Raw genomic sequence first — 26984 nt, 5'->3', positions numbered from 1 at the left:
TTTTAAAAGTCACAACTTTCAAAGCTTATAATTGGTTAAAATTGAAAAGCCTTACTTGGTTGACTTTTTACTTAGAAAAAAATCAACTAAGAAAATATTAAAGAACAAATCAAGGTAAAATTTTTTTTTCTTATATAATACGAATAGTATTTATTTTTATTAAAAAATTAGTTACGTGTCAACATTAATGAAATAATTTTTATAAAAATTTTAAAGTTATAACATAAATTTTTAATTATATATATATATATATATTTATAAATTTAAAATTATCAAAATTAATAAAATCAAAATATGAATTCATATTTTCAAAATTATAATAAAATAAAACCATTTGAATCATTTCATGGTCTCATCTAATTTGATACAATTTCCAAGATGAAGACTTTAGAAAAATAATTTGTTCTTGAAAAATGAGAACCTTTGTAACATCTTTGCATAGGAGTTTTTAGAGTGGACTTCTAAATTTAAATATTCTTTAGGGCATCGCTACTTGCTAGCACTAATAAGAGGTGGCCTGTAGATAGATGTTGTAGATTCATGGCACATTGGCCAAAGTAGTCTCAAGGTAGTTTGCAACCACAAGGTAGAATGGTTAATATAAAACTTATTGGATATATCATATTTGCCCTTAAATGACTCTTCTAAGACCCCACTCTAAGTTCCCTTCCTTCTAAGAAGCCACATGTTCTTTTCTTCTTTTCAAGAAACCATTGTGGAGTAGGGTGGTCAGTACAAGCCATGCCAAGTATCACATGCTTATCCCACATTGTTTCTTCCGAGATCCTACTCCAAGCATCGACCACTATAAGATAGAGCAATTTCTACAATAGATTGCCAAATAAATGTTCTATTTTGTTAAGGTCAACATCATTGAGGTCAATGAACAAGCCATGGTGGAACTCATTTTAAGGTTGAGGCAACCAACATAACAATTGGTGCCAATAGTGGCAATGTGCTTCCAATACAACAAGGGTTTTGAAGAAGAAGAATATGTATGTTGAAACTTACAAAAGTAAGCATCCATATGTTCATGCATAGTATGGATAAGTAAAAGGAATAGATGATAAAAAGTTGGAAGATAGATGATACAGTGACATATCAAATAGTCAAGAATCGTGAAACAATGCGGAGCTACCATGAAGCACCGGCGATGGTGTAGTTGATTCAGGGTTACGGGGAGGGAGGCTGGGCCCAGCAACCCTACGACGACAACGACGCCGACGCCGCCCATGCTCCGCTGGCTCCACCACATTGACGCCCCAGCTCTCTTTTTCCATCGGATGGAAGGCGGCGAGCGAGCGATGCACAACGAGTGACTGACTGACCAACTGAATGGGGCCCATGAAGGTAGCGTCTCAGGTCCCACCCACGTCCCTCCTCCGACGGAAAAGTTCGACATGACGAGCGGATGTGCACGACCATTTCCGCAGCAGCAGCAGCCCTTAGAGCGTCCAAAAAGAGCCCCGGCATGCCCCCTTGTGGCGCAGTCTGCCACCCTTCATAATTATTGCTACGGACTTTGATGGAACGCAGTTACCTCTGCCTCGGTCGCGCCGCTTAGCACACCTCATCCCCCCATGGCGCCATGGCGCCGCATGACCAAGCCATGTCCCTATTTGGGTCGATGCGATGGAGGCAACGAACAGCTGGTGGAATCATCCATCGTTCTTCCTGGTCAAATGCAGCGCGGAGAGGAGCACGAGAGAGCTGCAATGGCTTCAAACCTGGCCCTACACATGCCTCCATCTGGTTTTAGAGTTTATCCGAAACTAAGCCAAATCTGTGTGTGTGTGTGTGTCTTGTCGAAGACGTGGGTAATATGGGATGGATATTTAGGGCTAAATATAAATATGTACGAGTTATGGATCAGGAGTGGAAGTGTATTCTCGTCGTTACAGATACAAATTTGTAGTATTTGATTTTAGTTGAACTCAACTCTTTTTAACTATATCATCTACTGTTTATCTTAACTTCCTTTCAAATCCATAAAATGAGACTGTATTCGTATTCTCTTTATGATATTACATTTTATTCTCTTATCTATCTTGAAAGTCCTTATTTTTCGGCTCCTGATTCAAATAGATAATTTATCTAAATCCATACCGCATATGCTTTTAAAAAAGCACAAATAGCCTCACCTTTGAACATCCAAAATCAAATATTGAGCCAGAAACATAATGTCTGCGTGTTTTTGTTTAGACTTGTTTTTATTTATTTTTATTTTATTTCGTGGTATGTGTGCTTTGTATCAATCTGTTTCATGTTTATTACATGGAACATGTTTTACGCTTGAGAATAATACAATCCATGTTAACCAAATAAAAGTTTAAAATTTTATAAAAATTAAATACACTTCAACTAAACAACTAATTACATTTGTTACAATTAATCTAGGTTTCCCTTGTAGGCAATAGGAAAACCATGTTCAAAATAGCTATTAAAATGAGAGCATCACCAACAAAGGTGATGCCGAAAATACTGAAGTTTGAAAAGTAATAAAAAATGAAAAATGAAAAATAAAGTGTACAAGAAGAACCCATTGATTTAGGCAATGCATTACTAGCAGGAACTATTTGTTAGTTTATCAAAAGAATATAAAGAAGTAAGAACAGTCAACACAGTATTATGTACATAAAAATGTAAAATAAAATAGTAAAATAAATTTAACAAAGTTCATTGGGGGACTGGACGGATGATATTTGAACACCAACTCCCCTAGGCTGTGCCAATCATTCATATGAACACTTTTTGATCTCCACACTATTTATTTTGATTTGTATTTTGGCACATGTATTTTAATTTGCCTCTATGAGATTAATTATCGTTGGAACTTGAGCTACCAACCTCTTAGCATCCTTCATGCCAGAAATATAGTGTTTATTATATATATATATATATATATATATATATAATTTGTATTGTATGTATGTGAATAGTAATTAAAAAAATAAAAAATAAAAAAATAAAAAACTTGGAGGAAATGAATTACTATCCCATTCAACAGAAATTTAATGTTTCGTCCAGTTATATTTCTATCTATATAACTTGATACTTTTCTAGCCATCTGTGATTTATCCCATCTACAAAAAAGAATTGAAACAAAAATCTGGTTGTTTAATTTACTTTATTTTGTGTTATATACAGCTTATGTTATTTTTCCACAATGAATTACAGTATTTTTGCATTCCGACAACATCACTTTCCTCACACATCAATCAATCAATCACAGTCCCACCTCAAACAAAATTCCATTTTTTGCATGAGACATCAACAAGAGAGAGTTCCATTCATTCATTCAATTCTTGCATTTTTTGTAAACTGGGTTTTCTGGACCATCCATCATTTCTTCTGCCTGGAACTCAAAGATGATATTTGGACTACTATTTTACTGTTGAAAAGCTCATTTTCATCATATATTTTTCCTGTCAACCACCTGGCCACAGTTCTCAGTTCAGACTTTATCGCCGCATCGGCCTCATGTCAGGTTGCAGAAGCTTCGTTAGAAGATGCAAATCAATTTCGCCCTGGATGTGAATGTAGTGGAGAAGATCATGCTTTTCGGATCTATTAAGAGAGTGTTTTCACAGAGATTTGCTCTAGCTTGAATGAGAGTTCTGTCTTTTGCTCCCGATGGTGTCTCTCTGGGTCTCCGCTTTGGTTCTCTGCACACACTAACTCTGCATTCGATCTTCCTGCCAGTAGTCGATTCGCATTTTAGTCTGTGTAGCACAAATTCCCTTTCGCATTCGGTTTGGTCCGGCTCGGCTCGGTTGAATGTGTGCTGGAAACATTTCGGAGCTGTTCTCGTCTCATTCTTGCGGTTTGCGCACTTTTTTGTGGCCAAATAGTTGTGCCTGTTCCTTAACTGGGTCATCGGATGGAAGTCCTACTAATTTGTGTCTCCTGGTGAGTTTCAAGAATTTCAAGTTTTCGTTCGGAAGTGTAGAGGTGTTCCCTGCTCTGTCAATTTGCGGGGCTTTTGCAATTTGCGATCTCTAAGATCGTCTGAGTTGTGCACTTCCAAGAGAAGAACCGCGGTGGTCTAAGTACACGGCAGGTGCTCTGTCTGAAAGCTGCCTTAGAGTGTGTGTCCGAAGTGCGAATGGTCACTCGTTTGATGAACCGTGCACCATTCGTTTGTCCCAAAGGTATGGCTTCTTTACTTTGTGTGCAACTTTGATGGCATAGTAGCCGGTGCCCGTTGTTGAGGACTGGCTGTGATGTGAGGCGTTATTTGTGATAGCCAACGTCTTCAGAGACACCGGTACTCGAAGTAGCAGTGACTTTTTGTGGTATCAGCTGTATAATAGTTGAGTGTACTTCAATTGAGCCAAAAAAAAGAGGTTATAATAATGGAACCAATTGGGCTCTGGGTTTTGCATTTCTACATCATCTTTGTCGGTGTACAGCATACGGTATGAATGTGGATGCATGTGTCTTGGTTGTCCTCATTCTAGAGGAAGAAAATGACAAGTTCCTCGAGAATTTTGGTGTTAGATTCGGATCGGGGAAGGATGTGGTTCCATGTTGTTCAATCTTGTTCTTGTTTTTTTGTTCTTAGAAAAGTCTGATTCTTTTGAATAGAAACACGCCAGAAATTGCAGTAATCCTTCCACATGTCCCAATTTGCAGGAATAGGATTTAAATTTCAGCGTTCATCTGGTCGTTTCGTCAGTCACCACGGTTCGAGGACCTCTTCAATGAGATCACGACCAACACTATCATCATGTCACGTATGACATGCCTGACCTGTTTGAGTAATCTTGTGATATATAGCCAAGCTTATTGTACACATACAGTTTGAATACTTATTTTTGACGCACGCTTTATCTGAAATAGGAGCCTTTGGAATTGATGTCTCCCTTTCAAGGACGCATTAATATGTGTTCATTGAAGGGACCATTAACAATAGCCCTATGGAAATAAAGTTTTGGATGTTCATTTGCAACCATTACTGTTTTATTTTGCAGTATCTTACAAATTTAGATTGATTCTTCAATGCTTCACTCTTCAACATGAAATTTATTGGCCATTTGTTTTTCTCAAAATGACGGATCTTCTAGGTTTTACGCAAGATACTTCTCCCTCCTCTCTTCGGAATCAAATTGAGTTAAATTTTGCTGATGAGCTTCTCATCTTTCCTCGGCTCGAAGAAGATGATGTGGCTCCTCATAACCATGGTCAGCACATGCAGCAACCCGGAATTGGTGTTAATGTGATTCCGGGGCTTCAGGTAGAGGTCAGCACTGCGAATGAGGATGCTGTCAATGAGCATCTGTTGCAAAGCGATCAACTGGAAACCGATGGTAACTGCTTGACTTGAACCCTCTATTATCTACTTACTTAGTATTAGGCCTGGTATTGATTACCTGAAAAAAAGCAGCAGGAGAGAAAGCAAAGTGCTTCTAGTCCGAATGACTGGCATGGAGTTCAAATCCCAACTCTCCTTGCAAGTTTTTAAAATTTTATACGTAGGGTGTTAATTTAGATGTGTCGTTGAAGGAACAGGCTCACGGCCTCAGTCTACAAGTTCAGAGCCTCCATTGCTAAGTGCTCTTGTGCCAGGAATTCCATAGAACGTATCTTTCGTATTCTTGAGGTTTCTGCTCAGAATTCTGTTCATGGTAGATTGTCGAAACTTTTTTTTTTTTTTTTTTTTTTTTTTTTTGAACAATCGATTCTTGTTTAATGTCTAGAACACGTTGTGTCATCGCATGGACACGATTTTCACTCAGCATGGATCGGATCAAATTATTAACCGTATTCTATCCGTTAATCACGCAGCTGTGCGTTTTCTCTTGGGGGTCCGAATCCGCAACAATGTGATCACTGCACAACACTTTTACCGGGTTCTAAAGAAGTTGCGGGATGCGCTGTTCCCCGCGAAAAGGATCAAGCACATTCTCAAAGAGGATTTCCCAGCCCAAGAATACGAGAGAGTCCTTTTGCGGTTGGTGAGGATATGTACCACCCCAAGTAAAGAGAGTTACGAGGCTCGTGGTTGTGCTCACCCTATAGAGTACGAAAGTGTATACGAGGCATTTCGGCAAAGCCCAGCGGAACTCCGACATCCTCTTAGCTATGTTGAGCATATAGACAACATGCTGGGGAGCCTGAGCGCAGGTTTTCAGATGATGCAGCAAATTGGGGCTGCAGAAGTCGTGTATATCGCCACCAAGGATGGAGAAGAATTTGTCGAAGGGCTGCGCTACTTGGCAGCCCTTCTAAAGCAACCCCCTGGTTAGTCTACCATCTTGTAGCATGTGAGGGCATGGCTTGTGCTGCTCCATCACATGTCACATTGTGGTAGTTCTGACTACCGGAAGCATGCAGAAGCTCACAGCTTGTGGGTTGTAAGTGTCTTACTGTTGGGGTGTGTGTAGGGTTATCGTTTCATCAGCGTTAAGAAAACCCGTGTGTGTTATAATCTAGAATCCTACCAATCAGAGTATTAAGTATTAAGTACCAATATATTCTAATAAGGTACGTCATCAGACATATTTACATATTTTAGTGTCAACAAGATAAAGAAAAAAAAGAAAAAGAAAAAGAAGAACAGAACAAATGAAGCTTGCTGGAATCATGGTTTAAAAGTGGACTTACACTACAGTTGAAAACATCAAAAAAAACAAAACAAAACAAAAGATGAAACAAAAAATAAAGTAATATATTACATTATAGATTTAACAATATTTTGCCTTACCAGTTATCCCTTTTTAACTATTCTTTTTTCTTTTTATTGATTTTACCTACCTCCTTTCTTTTTTGCACTTCCACGTAGTTAAATGCCATAGTATATCATTGTAAATTTCTGTAGAAAAATCTGCCTCGATTTGTCTACGGTCCCTCAAGTACCCATCAATCTCATTACACAAACAATGAATATGATCAGGTCTGTTAATTAGAATAAGTAGTTCATTCAGTGTAGATTCCATTGTTGGATTTGATTGACTGAAAGGTATGTTATGTGCAACAGCAAAGTGTTATTGAAAGACATTTTCAAACACCTGAGAGAAAAGAAAAAGAAAAAAGAAAAAAGAAAAAAAATCATACGAACAGATGAGGTGTGCAACAATGTCTCAAAACATGAAAATTTATTGAAAATTTGAAGACGTTCAAGATATGAGGAATAAAATATATTCCATTCATCTTCATTCAGTGCATGTGGTTCTGAAGTGTGACATATTCTGTACCATGTTTTACTGCAAGTAACAAATTTGCATCATGCAGAGCTTCTTCAAGCCTACAGCAAATATATTGATAACCAATCAAGCCAAAAAGACAAGTTGGAGTCGCAACACCAAATAGTTTGTTTTCTTAGTGTTCTTCTCTTCACCATTGCTACTTTCTTATTCAAATCACATGTTTGGTCTTTGTAATTTGTAACAAGGAGAGGCTTTTCCTTCATAGCTCTTAATTCCATCCTATTTCTCTTACAGCTCTACTACTTTCTACACACACAAATACGTTATAAAATGAAGTAATTTGTTCAAATTTGGAAATGGCAATACCAATTATCTCCACATGTTTCATTTATTTATTTATTTTATTTTGTTGTATCCCTTGAAAACCATATCAATGGCATTGTGTGATTCTGCAGCCATTGTGGTGGAAGTAAAATGCCATGGAATCTGCATTAATGATGCTGTAACACATGAAAAATATGAATATGTGAATTTGAAGAGTTAGCTTTGGTGGGTGTGAGCAATTTGATATAATGAGCAGTATGGTCTGTCCACAAGAAGTTTTGATTTGCTCACTACTTTGTATGATTGAAGACTTTGGTTGTTGGTAAAATAGTGTGATAAGTATTGAAAGTGGAAAAACAGTTGTATGAAATCTCTGGTGGAAGATCCATGAGATGGGAACTAGTGTGTGAGGAGCTATTAGTGGAGTCTAAGATAAATACATTTTTTTTTTTTTTTGATGTTTTGCTCATAATGTTGTAGGGGAACATTAATGTATCAATACGATAAAATTTATATTATTTTAGAATCGATAATAAAATAAACCAATAAATTATGAAACAATGTATATATGTATAAGTGTATGTATGTATATATGTTTTGAAGGAGTCTTGTGAAAAGTATAAAAAAATTACATAATAATCTAATAAATCTACAAATATATATATATATATATATATATATATATATATCAGTTATTTGATACTCCTTAAGTAATATTTCTTTCTTACTTGATAATATTTGTTGAAATAGAGGTCTTTCATAGGTTTTAAACTTAAATTTCTTAACTATTATTCCTTGCTTAATTTAATAAACTTTCATCCTCTAAGGTTATGAATTAAACAGGGTACATTTGTGTTTTGAAAAAATCATCATGAAAATAATAATAATTAATATCAAATGTAAAAAGACTACATAATAGTATGGCTGTTTGTAGAGTATTTTATATTAGTAACTTATGAATATTTATAGGATAGAGCATTTTATATTAGTAACTTATGAATATTTATAGGATAGAGCATTTTTTTCATTTAAATATTTATACATTAAATTTATGAAAAAAAATAAAAAGATTCAATAAAAAGACATGTGTTTATTTTGTCACTTCCATGCAAATGATGACCATGGAATAATTAAAAAACCTATAGTAGATAGAAGGGTAGTGAGAAAATTTTAAATGCAATAACTCAAAGAAATTTATGCAAATTTTTTTGAATAAATTTTATTATATTAAAAGTATGACTTAGAAATAAAAAAAATAAAAAATAAAAAAATAAAATTGAAGAATTGTTTTATTAGAAGATATGGAACAATAGGTGACTTATATTTTTTAAATTTTAGAATACTAAGAATCACTTCTTTTTCTTTTTTTAAATTTATTTTATTTAAGTTTAAGCTAAAAAATTAACTCAAAAAGTATAAAAATATAAAAAATAGAATAAAACAACTACCTTAATTTTTCTAACATATATGTTTATCAAAGAGATAATAGCCAAAAAGACATGTATGAAGCATTGTAAATAATAAAATTATATTGGTTATCAGATTTGTTTTTGTATGTTTATGATTGAGGTTTAGTAGTAGAATCCACAAAGATTGGATTTATTTATTTATTTTTATTCATTTATTTATTATCTCTTCCATGTAATAAACCATTTTTTTTGCAATAATAGAAATTTTCAAATAAATTTTTTAATTACGTAAATATATCTAATTTTTTTCATCTCCAAATAAAGACACAACAATAATTTTATTTGTTAAGGATGCAGTTCTTTTGTTATCTTCTGTAGTGTACCAAAGTTATGACTCAGCAAGTCAATACACTCAACTATATGATTTTTGTAACAACCATTGTCGTCTTTTTATTTTTATTTTTTATATTTGTAATAAATGAAATTTTGACTATATAAATAGACAGTTTGCAAACAGTCCTTTATGTTATTACAGCCTTCATTAGAATAATAAACATTTATGATTCGTTAATTGTAAATAAGATGTTTATTTGGTAGAAGAAAATGATTCTTTTGGCCACCTGATTGTTACATACAAACAATAACCAAGTTCTTCTTTGCTGTTAATTTTTAATTTTTTGACAGATAAAAGCTGATAGAATATGTCTAAAAAAAATCATTGTATTGTATGCATGTACAAAACTTCTGTACATATTTAGGGACATAATTCAAATAAGGGCCAAGATTGAAAGGAACCTCTATCCCTAAAATAATTTGAGTTGTATAGGAGTAATATCTTTTAAGAAGCACACTATCATTTGAAGATCCATGTGTTCTAATCATCTGTGTTGACATTTGTACTACATACCACATGATTATTTGAAGACCTGTGTAATACATATACAAAACATGATATGAATGTGTACCTAGTCCGACTGGATCAGCAAATGGATTTGTAAAAAATGTTCATCAATTCTGACGTTTGTAGAACATACCAAATCCATGTGCAAAAAAGTTGATGTATCCAAGCTGTAGTAAAAAATTAAAGATTGATTCGGCTCGCAAAGGTGAAGCTAGAAATGAAAATGCTTAACATACTAAATCATTTCATACAATCAATTAGATGAAACTAGGTGGTAAACAAGCTTCATAATTCTCAATGCATACAAGCAGTCGATTTGCACATTGATTCACACACTACATACCATCGAAATATGAACTAAATTACACCATGGCCGTTTGGCAACTGTCACTATTGATCTTATCATTTCAATAAATTTCTATACAAAAACAAAGTGGTATCAAAAACTTCACAAGTTTCACCAGCGCAAGTGATCAGGTAGACCAAACAAAGAGATGGTCGAGGCATGTGTCAAACAAAATCCAAAAGTTCATATTGTGTGTCTTGCTTCACTATGATATATGAATAGAACTGAAAAAAATGCCTCTCTGCTGAATAACTTGACAAAAGTTCAAGTAACCGCTAAGGACTGAGAGTTAACGAGAGAACATCGTTCAAATTGTAATGTACAGCTTGTGGGTTAGCTACTGGTTGAAAGACGACCTCCATATCTGGTCGCACTTCAAGATGAAGAGGAAACCCTGAATCTCGCCTATTTCTGGACCTGGTGGGGTTGGCGTCTTGGTGATCACGAACAGTCACATTAATGGAGACTTTAGGTGAACGACCAACCAAAAATCCTGCCACGAGTCGCCACAACGATCAATTCTATGATTTATTGTCCTTTCTAGAGTAACGATGCTTCTACAAAGACACTCTGTGAACTGAGGAGATGCTGCTAATATCCCTTGAGAAATCCTTTCAGTAAGTTCGTAGAACTAGTGAAGCACGCTAACTGAATATCTTAAGGATTGGTAGAGCAATTTAAGTTCATTTTACTTCTCAAAACACGAAAGAAAAAACTGAACCAATATTCTCCTTGGTCTCGCAAAAAATAAAGGAAACTTACCAAGCGTGTGACCGACCCAACCTCGTCTATGTGTCATTGTCAACTGCTTCACAGTTTGCCGCTTAGCAAACTCCAAAGCACGCCTTTCCTCTTCTTGACCTTGGAACGTGTGAAAATCCCCGACCACAACTTTACCTCCATAAAGTTCCAACCTGCGAAAAGAAAAATTGAAAGAATGCCATTAATCAGAAAGCAGAAAAACTCAATGCTGCGCACAGAAAGGTAAGATGGTTGCAACTCGAAGAAACGGAGTGTGCACTTGTTCAAGAGTTTGATCATCTGCCATTGTCTGACGCATCATGTTCGAATATTTACCTGTCCCAAGTAGGTGCTGTATTAAGGACATATAGTAGCTGTTTCTCAGTGGCTTCTGCGAGGAGGGGAGCTGACTGCTGGCTACTGAAAAGACTACTCATCCATCCAGACGGAGTCCCTACCCGATCATGCTCTATGAAGTGTTGCCATTGGTCAGCTGACAAAACTTCTGGTTGCATCGAAATGGCCAGATCTGGTCTAAATGTACAACGAAGAGGTTAATGTTCATCACCTTGCTTCTCAACGAAGAATAGTGAAAATACATAGAGGGTGAAATAAGCTCAGTGAAAAGCTGGTGTTGCTGACAGTAACAAATTCCAAAAATAATACAACAAACCATCTCATATTTAAAACAATGCGCAAACAAACGCACGCAAGTTTTCTGAAAGATAAGGGCGTAAGTTATCAGCTACAGCAATGAGTTGACTGAGATGTTTCCTTTTCATTGACGTGTACGTATCTAATGCATTGTAATGACCCAGACACAACAATTATGTTGCTTAACAAAAAAAGAAAAACCTTCCTGCAGTGACCCAAAAATTCAAATCTTCACCTGCGAGAGCTTCAGTTTTGCCACTAGTTCTGTGATTAGCTGAATAGCTAACAGAAAAAGTCCCTAACATTATCACTTGTAGCTTGTGTGAATCAACAAATACGTTCTACCAACTATGCGTGCTATTGGAGGGTACTGAAAGAATCAGCTTACTTGCAATCAAAATTGACTAGAAATACTTTGGGCTGTACAAAGCCGAGAGGCAAGTTCACTCCTTTTCTTTTAAGGTAGCTCGTCAACAACTGAGCGCGGTATCTTGTGCCATCCACCTGTCAAGGATCACAAGATGACAGGTTCACTGGCGGTACCTAAAATACTACACACAGGTGACAAGTGAACTACAAGAACACTAGAATTTTGAAAATATGCCACTAAAAACCACACACCCGCATTGAGTGGTTAAGAATCTGAATCAAAACTTCCAAAATTTTCTACTCATCAAGTTCAAGCAGCACAAAGGTACAAAATCCTGGAAGATCGTCACTAAATGCTTTTTGAGGCAACTTACTACATTAGAGTGCCTTTGAGATGTACCATTTCGACGAATCTGCAACCAGCTACCATCAGGCAGCAACTCGACCTTACCTGACCAGTTCTTCACCTCCACAACAAATAATTCTCTACAACAGTACGGTGGGTTGCATTTAGTTCTCATAGTCTAAAATTATGGATTAAAGATAATAAATAAATAAATCAGCACCAATATTATGTCTCAATCCAAAAGAGAAGGAAAACACTTTGTGTACAAGTTATTACATTAAAAAAAAAAAAAAAAAAAAAAAAAATCTTCAGCATATTAGTTCAAGATTTGAGTGAAATAATTTACATACTTCTTCGTTACAAGAACCAGGTCTATCTCCCGTTTTCCTCGGCCCTGGTTTGTATCATGAATTCGCAATGACGTGAATACATGAACGCCTTGTATCCCTTCAAACCTGAAACGCACACAACGTCGAATGCTTCTAAGAAAAGAGCGAACTGTTGCACGTCAAAAGGAAAATTTCTTTCAAGCGATTAATTTAAGGCAGTTGCATTTGACGGAGTACGAGACAACCCTTCGGGTTACTCCGAACGTATTACAGACACAAATTACGCCTACGATGCAAACGATCTTTAACCTCTATTCACGTCAACATATAAAGTGGCTTGATTTGTTAACATTTCGCAACCTCTGCTTCGGACATGAAATCCTCACCCTGCCAAGTTGACAGAAAATTGCACAAAATTCAAAGAGTCTCGAGAAATCGCTATCAACGTGGTCAGATTGTTTTCGCTTTTGTCAGTCAGTGTAAGAAAGGATCACCAATTGTAAGATTTGTGAAAAATACCATACAAACATCTGAAGCGAAAAAACAATACACCGACAAATGCACAAACCTATTGAGTAGACGGAGATAGCGTTGAATTCCCTTCGAGCAACAACACACCCACAAACTAAAACCCACGAGGAGTAGGACTAGCGTACAAAGAATTATTCACAGAGTCTATTTCAAAAAATGAGTAGCGAGAAAAAGGCAACTCACAAAGAGGAAACGCGCAGCTCGGCGGCTCGCCCCGCGCGGTCGCTCTCCAATTCGAGCTCTTGACCAGGCGTAAGCGTGAGCACTAGAAGCTTGAGCCGCCGGTAAAAGTCCGCAAGTGCCTCTACAGCACCCATGATGAGCAACTTCAATAGCCAGAAAAACCAGATTGTGAAATTCCAAATTGCTTTGGCCTTCATATAGCCGGGGGAATAAGCTTGGGACTGAGGCTTCATGTGCATCGAGACGTGCCTCCACGAATGAAGCTTCTCTGTAGAGGAAGTCTTCTCAAAAATCCAATCGCAAATCTACCAGACTTCAAAGATCCTGCACGCTCTCTTGGTGTACCATATGACAAAATGAAGTTGAGCACGGCAGTTTGTACGTTGTTACAGACAAATCCCCATTGCGTCTTTCTTACGATGAGTCGACTGGACACTCGACTTCGGAGTACGAGAACGCCTATATACCGTTAACGTAGTATTGCCATGGTATGGCAATGAACAACAGATCAAACACAACAATCATACGGTTGATGCCATCCATGTTGTTGTAGGGATGGTACTGCTTGAGAGCTAAGAGGTGCCCGAGTATCTCATCATAGTCTCTAAGAGGTGACTTTTAGGATCTCGAGCCTGAGGATGTAAGAAAAGTCAAGGAACTAAAAGAAGAGGAGAACTGGAATGAGAGCCCACAAGAAGAGAGCCCCATCGCCAACTGCCATGTTGCAAAAGCTGAAGTCAGTCACAAAAATGGGGTTGTAAAAGCTGCTTCTAGGCTTGACATGTGGGAACACACCGAAACTTCATAGACAAACCTAGAATCACAATGATCGTGGTTGTACCAATATTTCTGAAGTTTTCCAGCTTATAACAGTAGTTGCACCGACAGAATTTGCTTATAAAAGGGCACAGCAAAGGACTTGTGTGTTTAAGGCCTGAGAAAGTACAGTGGATCTTCACCATGACAGAATTCTACCCGCAATGAAATGCATTCCAACTGAGAAAATTCTTGAGCGTTATTATCAGGGTCCTGCGTACAGACCCTACGAGGCTGGTTGTCCAGACAGGCTGAACGTGTAAGGAATACCTGCACATGTCAGAGAGAAAGATGAGCATAATGAGTTCTGTAAGATCAGATACGAATATGAAAGAAGCACACCTAAACGCTCACATAGTAAGCCTACGTGATGCCCTCCCACGAACTAAATCGCTGATGCCGCAAACTCAAACTACATTTAGTGTATCCCATGTTGGACATCAACAGCATTACAGCAATCTTGTTGGTAGCATGACATGCATGATGAATTCTCTTTAAAGGTTCGAATTCTTGAATCACGCAGAGAAGTCTCTGACAACTAGAATTGCCCAGGACTATGAGTACTATTTGCATTCTGCAGTTTTGAAATCCTAAGATTCGTGGGAATTACAAGGATATTAGTGAACCGGCTCCTTAATATTTGAATAGACAGAGAACTCATCTCTCTAGCCATACTCATCTAATTATTTATGTGACAAAAAATCGTCTGTCTTCACATACTTCTCGGACAAGCAGACTGCGACGAACAGTTCACATCTTGCAAGTAATGCATAAAGTTCCAGATAATCCAGCTCCAGATATATGCTTAGATGCGAGATTCGTGGCCTTCTTTTCCAGACTGCAAAATTTCTCGTCTGTCTATACTTAGAACTAAAAATTATGACGCCTTGAAAATTTGAGAGAAATCTAATGAATGATGAGTCATTCCTCGCCCTCATTAAGACACAGTTTCTCCACCCCGCGCCATGCGTATACTAAATGCGAGCAATCACTGAGCCCTGACCACATCAAACAGCAGCAATTTACACCTGAATCTTATCATATAACTCAGGACCAAATAGCATGAAATATAAAAAACACGTTATTTTAAACAATGTCCTGATTATGTTGGATTATTTTGCGCAAATTAGAACTCAACGTAAGCCCTGGCCAGCTCACCAAGAAACGAAATACTTCATCAATGTGATGAAGTAATCGGAATTGGAAAATTATGAATATCAAAAAAATTATCTGAGTGTGAAAGTTTCAGGAACCTTAGATAAGGTCTCTTTGAGCAAAGTTAGAACGTAGATTGGTTGTTACTAACCGAGAACGGGTGCAAAAACGACCATGATTGATAAAGCAATGAGGTTTATGTGCTGCACTCGTTCCGAAGCTCGTCGCTTCAGCAGTCATGGTCGCAAAACAGACATATACAAGAAAAAGAACAACCTAAAAGATACAATTTCCAGCTTTCCATGCTAGTTAACAAATCCTAGGCTACAACAATGCAGACAAATCGGTTGGAATTCGTCCCCGACCTAATCACCATCCACACAACGCACATAGATAACGCCCCCACTTTCTTTCTAGCTACAAAACACTATTGAGACCTAAGCAGGCGTAACTGGTTTCCCAATAACCAACTCAGAAAATAATTTATATATACAATTTTTTTAAAACATAAAAAGACAGAAAAAAAACAGGAAAAAAACAAATAAAAAAATCCTAAGATTGTGTTGACAGGTACCTATACTGATCAACGAGCAGCCACATATGGCACCACGAACGTCAAGCTAGTGACATCAACAACGATCACTGTGCAATGTGATAGGATGCTCACCTGAGCTGAGGACAATAAACAGATAAATACATAACAGAACTATCGAATGCTGAGAGGCAACGCTGGCTTGGGAAAAAGACAGAAAATGTTGAATGCCAATCGTAGATCTGTTTGTTACATTGAGGGAGAGAAGGAGGGAATATTAGGGCTGCTGTGCCCAGGCAAGAGCTTCACAATCCCCCCATCCCTCTCTCACTCCATGCATCGAAACGGGCCCTCGGCCAACAGCAAAACAAGAACAAAACTTAAAAAAACACAAAACAAAATAGTTTCTACACCGGCGGTCGGTATGAGGCAAGACGCTGCTTTGTTGGGTAAGTGCCGGGTATCATAAAGACGAGCAACTCTGTTATGAAGATGGTGGATGTTCACTATCAAAAAATAAAATAGAAATAAAAATAAATTATTTTGTTTTATGGTGACAAAGCAACTGGTGGGCTTGTACAGATTGATTTGTTTTTGTAGATAAACGTCGTCGTTCCTGTGATGTTCAAGTGATGTCCAAACAGAGAGTTTTGAAAGTCCTTTTGGTTTCCTTCTGACCACATTTTCACACTTTGAGAGCAATAGGTGGAGGTAGAATTGTGTTATTTTGCATGCATTTGTAGAGAGTTCACTGAGAGATATGAGCAACATGATACAGTTCATTTAGCGAGTGACTGTGGCTTAGCAGTGGAGGAAGTTTGGGAATTTATTCTTAACAAAGAATGCAATTGTATTGCTCCCTTTATTCCATTGTATAACAAATGTGTTCTCGTACAAACACAAATAAATTAATAAGTAAATAAATAATATTTACCTCAGCTCATCATCCTAGGTCTTTGTTTCTTTGATGGTATATCAAATATGCTTTTTATGATGAAAAAGAAAACTATCTTTCATCCAATTCATCATCCTTATGTCTTTGAAGTAACATGGGAATTAGAAAATAACCTTGGCTACAAGATATTTAATTTGCTCAAATTTTTGAATAGCATGAATATTTATGAAGAATGCCTATTAGCATGACATCATATCTTTGAGCATGTTTATTGAATAATATATCTTGTGTGTAGAAGAAAGAGACAAAGATGAGGGGTTGGTGAAAATTTTGTTAATTATTTAAATAAATAAATAAAACCTATTGTAAAGACAAAAAGAAACCATAATTTGATTACAAATTGATATGTTTTTTTAATAAAGAGGAGAACAATAGTTCCATCTATAAAATTACTAACAAAGTGAGAATCATATACTGTGGTTTGTATTCAATATAGTTGTTATTTATATAAATTTATTAATATGTTATACATGAGTTGTGTCAAAAGATGCTATCTACATATTTCTATAAATCAACTCACAATTATTTTTTACAATTTAAATCCTAGAAATAATGTTTTATAATATAATTACAATTATAACTATATACACATGTGTGTATGTGTGTGTATGTATGTATTGTTTCCATTCCATCCAAAATAGTTGTATGTGTATATATGTATTGTATACACACATACACATATGTATACATACATATATACATACATACATACATACATACAGATTTGATTTGATTGAATTTGTATATATTTTTCTTTTACTTATTTGTATATAAAAATTTTAAACTTAAAAATAAGATTAAGTATTTACATATAATTTACTTGTATACTCTTTTGTACTATGAAATTTAATTTATGAAGAGATTATATATCCCTTTTAATAGCAAAAAATAGGTAAATAAATAAACTAAAAGATTAATTTTAAAATTTATCCAAAAAAAATAAAATTTAAGTGCAATAATAAGTTTAAAACACTACTATATTTGAGTCCGAAATAATAAATGCAGATGAAGATTACAATATATAATCAATTATTTAAATATTATTTTTGATAATAACCAAAAATAAGATAATTATGTAAAATGTGTCCAACTATGAATATCTCATTCAAGTTTGATTATCTCAAATAGTAGAATTTATCTAGATTTCTGTGAGCAGAATGATTTTGGATATCCAACTCATTCTAAATTAATATTTAAAATCTTTGTATGTAATGGACAATTGTAAACATTTTACAAACCTCTAAATATCAACTCATGGGTAGCCCCATTTCAAATCGTAGATCTCTATAAGTTTGTTATATGCTTAATAGGTTAGGCACAAAATGAAGGGATTGATAGTGGTGTTTTCAATAAAGCCATGCAATAGGAAAACATACATTGTTTAATGAGATTTTTGAAACGTCCTTTAAAATTAGTTCCCAAGTTTTTTTTTTTTAAAAAGAAAACAATCTTTGAGTTGCACCCAATTACTATTCTATGGGTTGGATCAAGTTGTATGAGATGAAAGCAACCGCCTTAAAGTTGTGGTCAATTAGGGTTGACCCACACTATCTTCATTGGCAAGATAAAGACAAAGGCAAAGCAGCATTTGTGTGAATTGCCCCCATTGCAGGATGTGGCCTTCTGGACCACAATGATACTATGATGCTATGGGAGTTGGTTATGGGTCTCTGGTTTGGTCATAGGCCCCCATTTGTTTTAGTACTGAAGGGTATTCCTTTCCATCCAACGTTGTTGCATCCACCAAACATTATTTAATGATATGTGTGTGTGTAGATATATATGTATATATATATATATATATATATATATAGTATTAGATTTAATCAAGTAAAAAAATAACATCTATATTAATTAATTTGGGTTCAATTTGTTGACCTTCTTTCACAGTTTAAAGCTGTTTGCTGATTTTCTATTTTTAGTGGTACATATTACTATGTGTACATAAGATGTTGAAATCAAGACCAATTTATGTTTTCGATAAATTTACATGAGAAATGAAAACCAATTGAAGAATAACAGTTATTTTAATTTTTGATGTATGCAATATATATATATACACATATACATAATCTTTTTGAAGGTTTATTTATGATTTTTGATAAAAATATTAGAATAAATTTTAATATTTTCAATATCATATTAGAAATTCTATGTTTAACATAGGATTGTTTTTATATTCAATTTTTTTTTCTATTGATGCAAATAATTTTTTCCAAGGTAATTGCTATTAAAAAAATAGCATTTGAATACCAAAATAATTATTTTTATATCAAAAAACTTAAGAAATAAAATAGATAATTTACTATATTACATTACATTCAATTTTTTTAAGTAATTTTATAAAAAATATATTATGTCTATGTAATGTATTATAATTATATTTTATTGGCTTATCTGAAGATTTATATATAATCATTAAATACAAGATATTTTTACTTAATTATATCATATGTAACTTTCTTTCTAATATTAGTTATTGCAATAAGTCCAACCTTAGATATATAATAAAAATTGTTATTTTTTTAATATTTATAATTTCTTTAATAGATCTTAAATCCTAAATCATTATACTACTACTTCTATTTTATATTCTACTATATATTAATAAATCATACAATCATAATTATTGTAAGATATTTTTTTTAATTAAAAATATCTTTATCGAACGACAATATTATTTCTTATATGTACTATTTTTATTAGTAATTTTTATAAACTAATAAAAAAGCACTTGTTTAAGAAACAAATCCTAAAATTTTACAAAAGTGTGTTAGAATTTATTTCTTATATTGTTTATATTTCTCTTGTTAGTTGTCTAAAATAGATAGTCTTTTCATAAAAGAGTTATTGAACAATTGAAAAATATATTACTTCTACTTTATATGATAAAAGAATGATGTCTTCATTTTTTCTTGTATAAAAAATAAAAATATTTTTTATTAGCCTAATAATTTTTTTTATGTATATATATAAATTAAGATGTTTGATAAAAAAATTATAAATATTAAAACCAATAGCAGTAATAGTTCATAGTAATATAATGCCATTCCTTGCTTTTTTCTATACAGCAACACAAATTTTATTTTTTTAATATTGAAAAAATAGAATTTCTATCTCAATTATTATTTTATATATATATAATCAAAACTTATCAGATATTTTTATGAAGCTCTTAAGTTTGTTTTAATTTTTCAGAAATTCTTGAAAAAAAACCTGAAATAAATTTCCTAAAATTATCAAAAAATTAATTTCTCAAAAAACCATCCTTTTATAAATAACAGTAAATATTATTAATAATAATTTTTTTGCAAGACTCAAACCAAGTTTCAATTTTCTACCATAAATTTTATAACTACAATTGTAACATTGATTTTTCTTAACAGATTTACAAACAAAAAAACAAAAGATATAAAGTAAAGAATAGTAACTTTAGTAAAAGAAGCACCAACTTTTTAAATTTTTTTTACAAAAGATCATATAAAAAAAGAAAAATTAAGCACATAAAAAGAAAAAAATAAACATTCTCATCACTGAAATTTGCATATTTATTAAAGAAAGAATATCATATAAATCCCTCAAATATGCTAAAATATCAAGAATATCCATGTATTCTTGATAATAGCAAATGTACCCTCAAATGTGATAAGGTATCACTAATCTTTCTTTTTTAGTCACCATCTAGGGCCCAAACCATGTGCATTTTGCCAAGAAAATTTCAACCTTGTTCTATTTTTGGCTTTTAAATAATTGAAAAAAATTCATCTCTTTTTCTTATGTCGATTTGCAAAGCACAAAGATAATATGACTTGGAGACTTTAGACTTATCAATGTATACATCTAATTTAACTACATCTTTGACATGCCTTCAATAATAGATTGATATTGAAAAAAAGTGCTGATCAAATCATTCATATAATACAAAACTCTGACATCTCATTGTATCAATATAATCTAGAATTATATATTGGAATGTCATCCAAAGGAAAGTATATATATATATATATATATATAAAGATGAAGAGAATAGTTCCATAGATGCTAAGATTATAAGTTGATAAATTGGTATGAGATTAGATATGATGCCATTGACTTGTAATTTCTAGATCCAACCTTTTGCAACTTATCAGTTTCATAATTTGTAGATAGAGACAACTAGCACAAATACTAGACAAGTTCACACAAGTTGAGGTTCTCTATCATGAGCTTGTATTCTAAAAGTGTGTTTAGTATGTACAAAACTATAAATTATACAAGGCACAAACATTGCATTGAAATCCACATTGGATCAAAGCCCACATCTCTCATCCATAGTTGCACTTAGACTATATGAGAGGAGAAGCCTTACATGTCAAAGTTGCCAAGATTTTGCAACAAATGCATGATCCATCAATTTTTCTTTCTATGACTTGCTTCTATGTAGAGGATGTCATCTAAATTGGCTACAACTTGTAAAATGTTTTGCATCACACACTTTACCCTGCAATAATAAGCTCCAACAATAAGTTATTCTTCCATTATGGTACAATTTTATTTGTCTTAAGACAATACTTGATGTCATATGTACAAAAAGGTTTGTTTATATATTTGTTTATGTATAAATGTAGATGACCTTGCAATGTCTGACCATAACATATCGTTGAACATCATCCTATGTATCAGATGGTCATACAAGATGGTTAGTAATGAAGGAATCACTTTGAACCTAATACACCATTCATGATTTTAGTTCAAGAAGGCAAGCTAGATTTTGCTAATTCCTTCAAGATTTGTGTAGCCTTGATTGTGGATACATGCATAGCTTTGTAACGCAATAGAATTTGGTCATGTATTTCAGCAGGATGTTGCTATATGCACTCCATTGCCATGTCACCTTGAACTATCATAACATCCACAAGATTGTCAAAAAGCCAAAAACTAAGCAACATTGAAATTTGTGCTGCAAAACATATGCTATTTGGGCCCCTGACAACAACTTAAAAAAAGATTGGTGATACTTTATCATATTCAAAGATACATTGGATTGTGTCACAAAAGTGGGGAATAGATTTTCTATTATTAAGGACACAAGAGTATTCTTGATATTTCAACATATTTTAGGGATATATATACATATATATATATATATATGATATTTTCTCTTTATTCAACTTCACAATCTAGAGCTTTAATATTTGTACACAAATGAAGGTCTTCAAAAAAACCACTTCAAAATTATTTATACATGCAAAGTCACAAGTTCCTGCTAGTAGTCCACAACCATGTGACACTTTAGAGGTACATCATACATACAAAAAAAAAATGTATCACATTATATAATAGATAACATGGAGGTGTGAAGTTGGACCCAAGTTAGACACAAACAACACTGTGGGCGCTGAAGAAGAGGAATCAAGAAAGAAAGACAAAAAAAAAAATGATGGGAAAATGACAAAAAAGGAGGCTACTGTCAAGAAACGTGCTACAGTCAGACGAGGAGCCCAACAAATGACAGCTTCGTGGGCAGCTTCTTCCAAAATCCGTACTTTTGGGGGGAGTCTAGTCGAGTCGAGAATTGGGTCGGAGCTGTAGCCAGAATACAACCAAAGGAGCATAATATGTATATATTACGCATGGACATATGCTCTGCATGCAGCACAACAGCAACACATTTCTCCTCCTCTTCATCCTCTTCTTCCTCCTCGGGGTTCTCGTGTTGTGACCCTCGCTGTCGTCGTCCCAGACTCATCCTCCCCTTTTGGTTTGTTTCCAGCAGTGCCTTTTTCCTTCACACAACTGTTCACTGCACGCCGCTACGCGCTTCGTCAATATGGCTGTCAAGGTTTATATTGTGTAAGTCTTTGGGTTGCGTTGTGTGTGTGTGTGTGTGTTTTTTTTTTTTTTTTTTTTTTTTTTCTGGTTTCGGCACTGTGATCAGGCATGGGATGGATAAGGCAACGCGCTGGGGTTGCGTTGTGGTTTTGGTCGTGGCATTGGAGATTAGCCATGCTAGGCCATGGGGTTATGGGATGCGATGAGTGAGGTGGCGGTGCATGTGCGTGGAGGGTGTGTAGGTAGTTGTTTTGGTGATGGATGCTGTGGTATTGGTGACTGAGGTAGCGTAGCTTGTCGATGTAATTGTCTTCTTGAGTTCGGGTGGTTTCATGTGTGCGATTTCTGGTGCCTAAAGAGGAGTTGAATTGATGGTTTGCATTGTTGCAACATGTTTTGGTGGTGCATGATGCGTTTGGCGGTTCCTTTGCAGTCTCTGATGTTGGGGGTTTGGAATTGTCGCTGCAGATACTATTCCATGTATGGGCACATAGAAACTCTGGCCAAGGAAATAAAGAAGGGTGCTGAGAGCGTAGAGGGTGTCGAAGCGAGTTTGTACCAGGTAAAGCACTCCTGGTGGTTGCTCTTGCTCCTATTTTCGGTGGTATCGACTCAGTGCTCACTTTACAGTAGGGCATTGTCGGGTCTGTTTTTTCATAGGAGATCTGATTCATCACAAGTGTTTATGTGAAAGGTTGGTTCTATGCATCCCCGTCTATTATGATGCTGGAGTCGTCGGTCTGATTTGATGCCGGTTTAGCATTAGTATTGAGGATTTCGTCATTACAGGTGCCTGAGACTTTGCCGGAGGAGGTTTTGGGGAAGATGGGCGCGCCACAGAAGTCCGAGGTGCCTCACATCAGCCCTGCAGATTTACCCAATGCCGATGGGTTCCTCTTCGGGTTTCCCACCCGATACGGCATGATGGCGGCCCAATTCAAAGCATTCTTGGATGCCACCGGTGGGTTGTGGAGGACACAATCGCTTGCTGGAAAGCCCGCGGGGATCTTTATCAGCACAGGTTCTCAAGGAGGTGGCCAGGAAACCACTGCGTAAGTGTGATTATGGCGACCAGCCCTCTCATGCAAGCACATGTTGATGTAGTTGTGATTATGTGATCATGCTCTCTTCATAAGTTAGTTGGATTCCGACTGATCTCTGCAGGCGGTGGGAATTTCAGATTGACAGCCATAACGCAGTTAACACATCACGGGATGATCTTCGTACCGATTGGTTATACATTCGGAGCTGGTATGTTTGAGATCAATGAGGTAAAGGGCGGCTCGCCATACGGAGCTGGTACACTTGCGGGCGATGGAACTAGGCAACCCACAAAGCTGGAGCTGGAACAAGCTTTCTACCAGGGGAAGTACACCGCCGAGATCACGAAGAAGTTGAAGCAGTGAAACCATAGGTTGTGCTTGGCCTTGGAGGCGTGACTGGGATAGATCTGGGATTGAGATATATTGGATTAGAGATAAGAATGCTTGGAGGTGGATGGAGATGCATCACCGGCGGCGACAGTTGTGTCGGATGTGTTGCCCTTGTTGGATCCCAGTTGTAAATACAAAAGTCTCTTGTGTTGTGTTACCTGAACGGATCCTCGTAGATAACCTAAAATCAAATCAAAGCAAATAATTTGAACCTTACGTTCCCATGTGTAGAAAAACGTCGTCAACGTCGAATGTTCAAGTCATCACGCACTAGTGCTGGGGAATGTGGAGAGTTTTGAACCTGGTTGTGGTGTATGATGTGGTTTGATAACTGACTAAACTCTCCTGAATTGAAAAAAAAAAGAAGAAAAACGAGGAGACGTTAACAATCAGACTTTTTCTTCACAATACTTTGTTGCATAATCAACTAGTAACTTGCTCTGTACCAACCAAGAACACGACTGATTCTTGAAGCTGAACCACTTGTGTGACTGTTCAACAGAAAAAAACATGCTTTTTTGAAAATCCCCACATATTGGTGATCGGAACCGAAACATGCTGGAGATGCTGAAAGTGGCGTTCATGTGCGTGAAACCTGCTTCATATCATTTTCAACAGGCCGACTGCCGCACAATGCACGTCACTTTGGTTCGGCTTATTCCACAGGCTGACTTCAACACAATGCACACGTAACTTCAGAAAGGCATTGTTAAAGACGAAATGCTTTCCTAACAGTACTCTTCAAGGCGACAAAACTGTTGACGAAGCTGCAACAGAAGAACAGCCTTGATTTACTGCTTCCGTTTCCTAAGAGATTCCGACATTGGACGTCATCAACTGAGCATTGCGTCACAGAAATGCTACTCATCCAGTATGTGCGAGTACGTGGGTCTCTGAACAACGACCACTGGGTGATTGGAGTTGATATTGATAAGTTTGGAATAAGCCGAACAGTTTGCAATGCATTGTAATAATCTCATGCAACTTGCAGATACTCTGTTAATCTGAAGGATCACAGAAACATGAACAGTAATGCCTCGGAGTTGACCTCAATTAAAATAAGCAGCGGTGTAGCAGGAAACATGTGATATTGCACCTTTTTTTCCCACAGATATTCCATGGCCTCTAAGTCTCAGTCAAAATCACACGAGAAAAGACGAAGTGCCAGTTTGTGACTCAGAAACACAGATTGTCGTCTCCTTGCAGTGTCAAATCTCAAGAGAAAAGCTTATGAGGAAAGCTGTTTTTTTTGTGATGTGAAGACATGACCCATTAGCTATGCAAGGTTGTTGAAACATAGGCACTTTAATCGGCAACTTGAGGAGTGGTGAGAATTCACAAGGTATGGCTGATTGACCAAGTTCATTTGTCACTCCCTCATCCTGTACGCAAATCTCATAACAAAGTTGATATTAAGCACATCTTAATTTTGTGCATTTTTTAAATTAAATTATTATTTTTTATTTCTTTTCTTTTCTTCCTGTTGAAAATTTCAAACTTTGTTCATGTGTATATATTCTTTTTGCATTGATTTTTTTTGTATATTTTAATAGTTAAAAAGATATATCAGAAAGATTTCAAAACATATCATTTTAAAAAAAATAAAATAAACTCCTTTATTCTATATATATATATATATATATATATTTATATATTTCTACATTGTAGAAGTTGTAAATCAATAAACTACTACCTTGATTTTAATAAAGATGATGTTGAATAGCTATGCCATTGTGCAAATGTAAGAATAATCAATAACATTCTTTGATGTTCTATAAGATAAATTTGTATTTACAATTTCACACCAAATTAATCCTAAGATTTAAAAAATACATATGATTCTAAGGAAAATTTTATTTTAATGTATATATATTGAGTTTTTATTCATGTAATACATTCTCTTACTTAAAAAAAAAATATAATTTTTATAGTTTTTATAATTTGTTTTAGGAATTATTTTATCTATATGATTTCTTTTCATTAGCTGAATTTGATTACAATTTTATTATTTATAGATATATTTTAACAATCATCATCTTAATCTAACTATGGTCAATATTCTACCTTAAATATAATTTAATATTTAAATATAAATATTAAATAAGAAAATATTTTTTAAAGTATTTTTTAGAATTACAAAAATAATTTAATATTTATTTGAAAAAACATAAAAGCATCATAAAATTTCAAGTAATGTACTTGGATAAGAAAAAATATTATATTATATTCAAAATAAAATATAGTTTTATATGTATCAACAAAGAAGTTATTTTTTAAAAAATAATTTATGATTTTAAAGATAGGAATTATTTATTATGTGAAATCAAAGAGAAAATCAAATCAAATCAAGAGCCACTCCTTGGCTCCCATTACAAGTGCTATCTAGGCTTTTGATGGAAGTATGGTCGATTAGATTGATTGAGGGCTCTACAACGGTCGTTGCCTTTGTTTAAATTTTGCTACTGATTTCAGTAGTCTGATTTTCTAATTTGTGGATGGAGTGACATAAGAGGCATTTTTCGCATTGTCAACTTTGTGCAATGGTGGAGCAGCAAAGGTATCATTGTATGTTGTGGTTCAATGGTGAAAGGGTGGTGAGTTAATAGAGAGCAACATTTTAGATTGATGGTATTAGTTGTTCATATTGACATTAGAGCATGGAGCTATTTGAGCATTGAATGGAGCTGATTTTGTGACTGAGATTTCTTCAAACTTTAGATCAATAAACTATTCCATTGGTGGGATTATTGTTAAGACAATATGGTGGAATTTAACTCTTTATATTTATCGATAAGATTAGGTATTAAGTAGTTGAATTTGAATTACTGTTTTAAACTTTGAGGTTCTTTGTAAAGGAATGTTGGAGTTGTTGATCAAAATAGCAATTAGAGTGATACTAGTGCAACAATCTACCTTCAAGTTCTAGGGTGAGGCCATATGGGATTGATATAGTTCATGAAGATTTTTTGCAAGAATAAATTATAGGAGGTTGCCAAAGCTA

General features: G+C 34.9%; 3 protein-coding genes and 1 long non-coding RNA gene across 5 annotated transcripts; 2 read left to right on the top strand and 2 right to left on the bottom strand.

The window, feature by feature from the left end:
• Positions 1–427: 427 nt before the first annotated feature.
• Positions 428–1802, bottom strand: LOC149988309 (uncharacterized). The gene is made up of 2 exons (XR_016505296.1): positions 1139–1802; positions 428–786 (listed from the first exon to the last, which is right to left on the bottom strand). It is a non-coding gene; the product is annotated as an uncharacterized LOC149988309 (long non-coding RNA).
• Positions 1803–3582: 1780 nt separating this feature from the next.
• LOC112287940 (uncharacterized) lies at positions 3583–7157 on the top strand. The gene is made up of 4 exons (XM_024531594.3): positions 3583–4151; positions 4636–4736; positions 5067–5309; positions 5788–7157. Exons 2-4 carry the CDS (start codon positions 4730–4732, stop codon positions 6246–6248), a joined length of 711 nt encoding a protein of 236 aa, XP_024387362.1. The 5' UTR covers positions 3583–4151; positions 4636–4729; the 3' UTR covers positions 6249–7157.
• Positions 7158–10158: 3001 nt separating this feature from the next.
• Positions 10159–16194, bottom strand: LOC112287606 (uncharacterized). Of its 2 annotated transcripts, XM_090253896.1 has the most exons (9): positions 15920–16194; positions 14241–14367; positions 13282–13995; positions 12589–12693; positions 12267–12378; positions 11912–12027; positions 11206–11403; positions 10891–11042; positions 10159–10621 (listed from the first exon to the last, which is right to left on the bottom strand). In XM_090253896.1, exons 3-9 carry the CDS (start codon positions 13518–13520, stop codon positions 10404–10406), a joined length of 1140 nt encoding a protein of 379 aa, XP_090110022.1. In that variant the 5' UTR covers positions 13521–13995; positions 14241–14367; positions 15920–16194; the 3' UTR covers positions 10159–10403. The 2 variants fall into 2 exon arrangements, with proteins under 2 accessions (XP_090110022.1, XP_024386532.1); XM_024530764.3 differs by having other exon boundaries at positions 13282–14367; positions 15920–16146.
• A 6186-nt stretch (positions 16195–22380) lies between these two features.
• On the top strand, positions 22381–24199 carry LOC112287607 (NAD(P)H dehydrogenase (quinone) FQR1). Its single transcript, XM_024530765.2, has 4 exons — positions 22381–22571; positions 23019–23112; positions 23340–23602; positions 23731–24199. The coding sequence occupies exons 1-4, from the start codon at positions 22549–22551 to the stop codon at positions 23954–23956; spliced, it is 606 nt and encodes a 201-aa protein (XP_024386533.1). The 5' UTR covers positions 22381–22548; the 3' UTR covers positions 23957–24199.
• Positions 24200–26984: the final 2785 nt, after the last annotated feature.

This window comes from Physcomitrium patens, chromosome 10, assembly GCF_059467195.1.
Source record: "Physcomitrium patens ecotype Gransden chromosome 10, ASM5946719v1, whole genome shotgun sequence".
NCBI classification, from domain to species: Eukaryota; Viridiplantae; Streptophyta; class Bryopsida; order Funariales; family Funariaceae; genus Physcomitrium; species Physcomitrium patens.
Note: the sequence above shows the minus strand (reverse complement) of the source record. Positions and strands in the feature narration are given on the sequence as shown.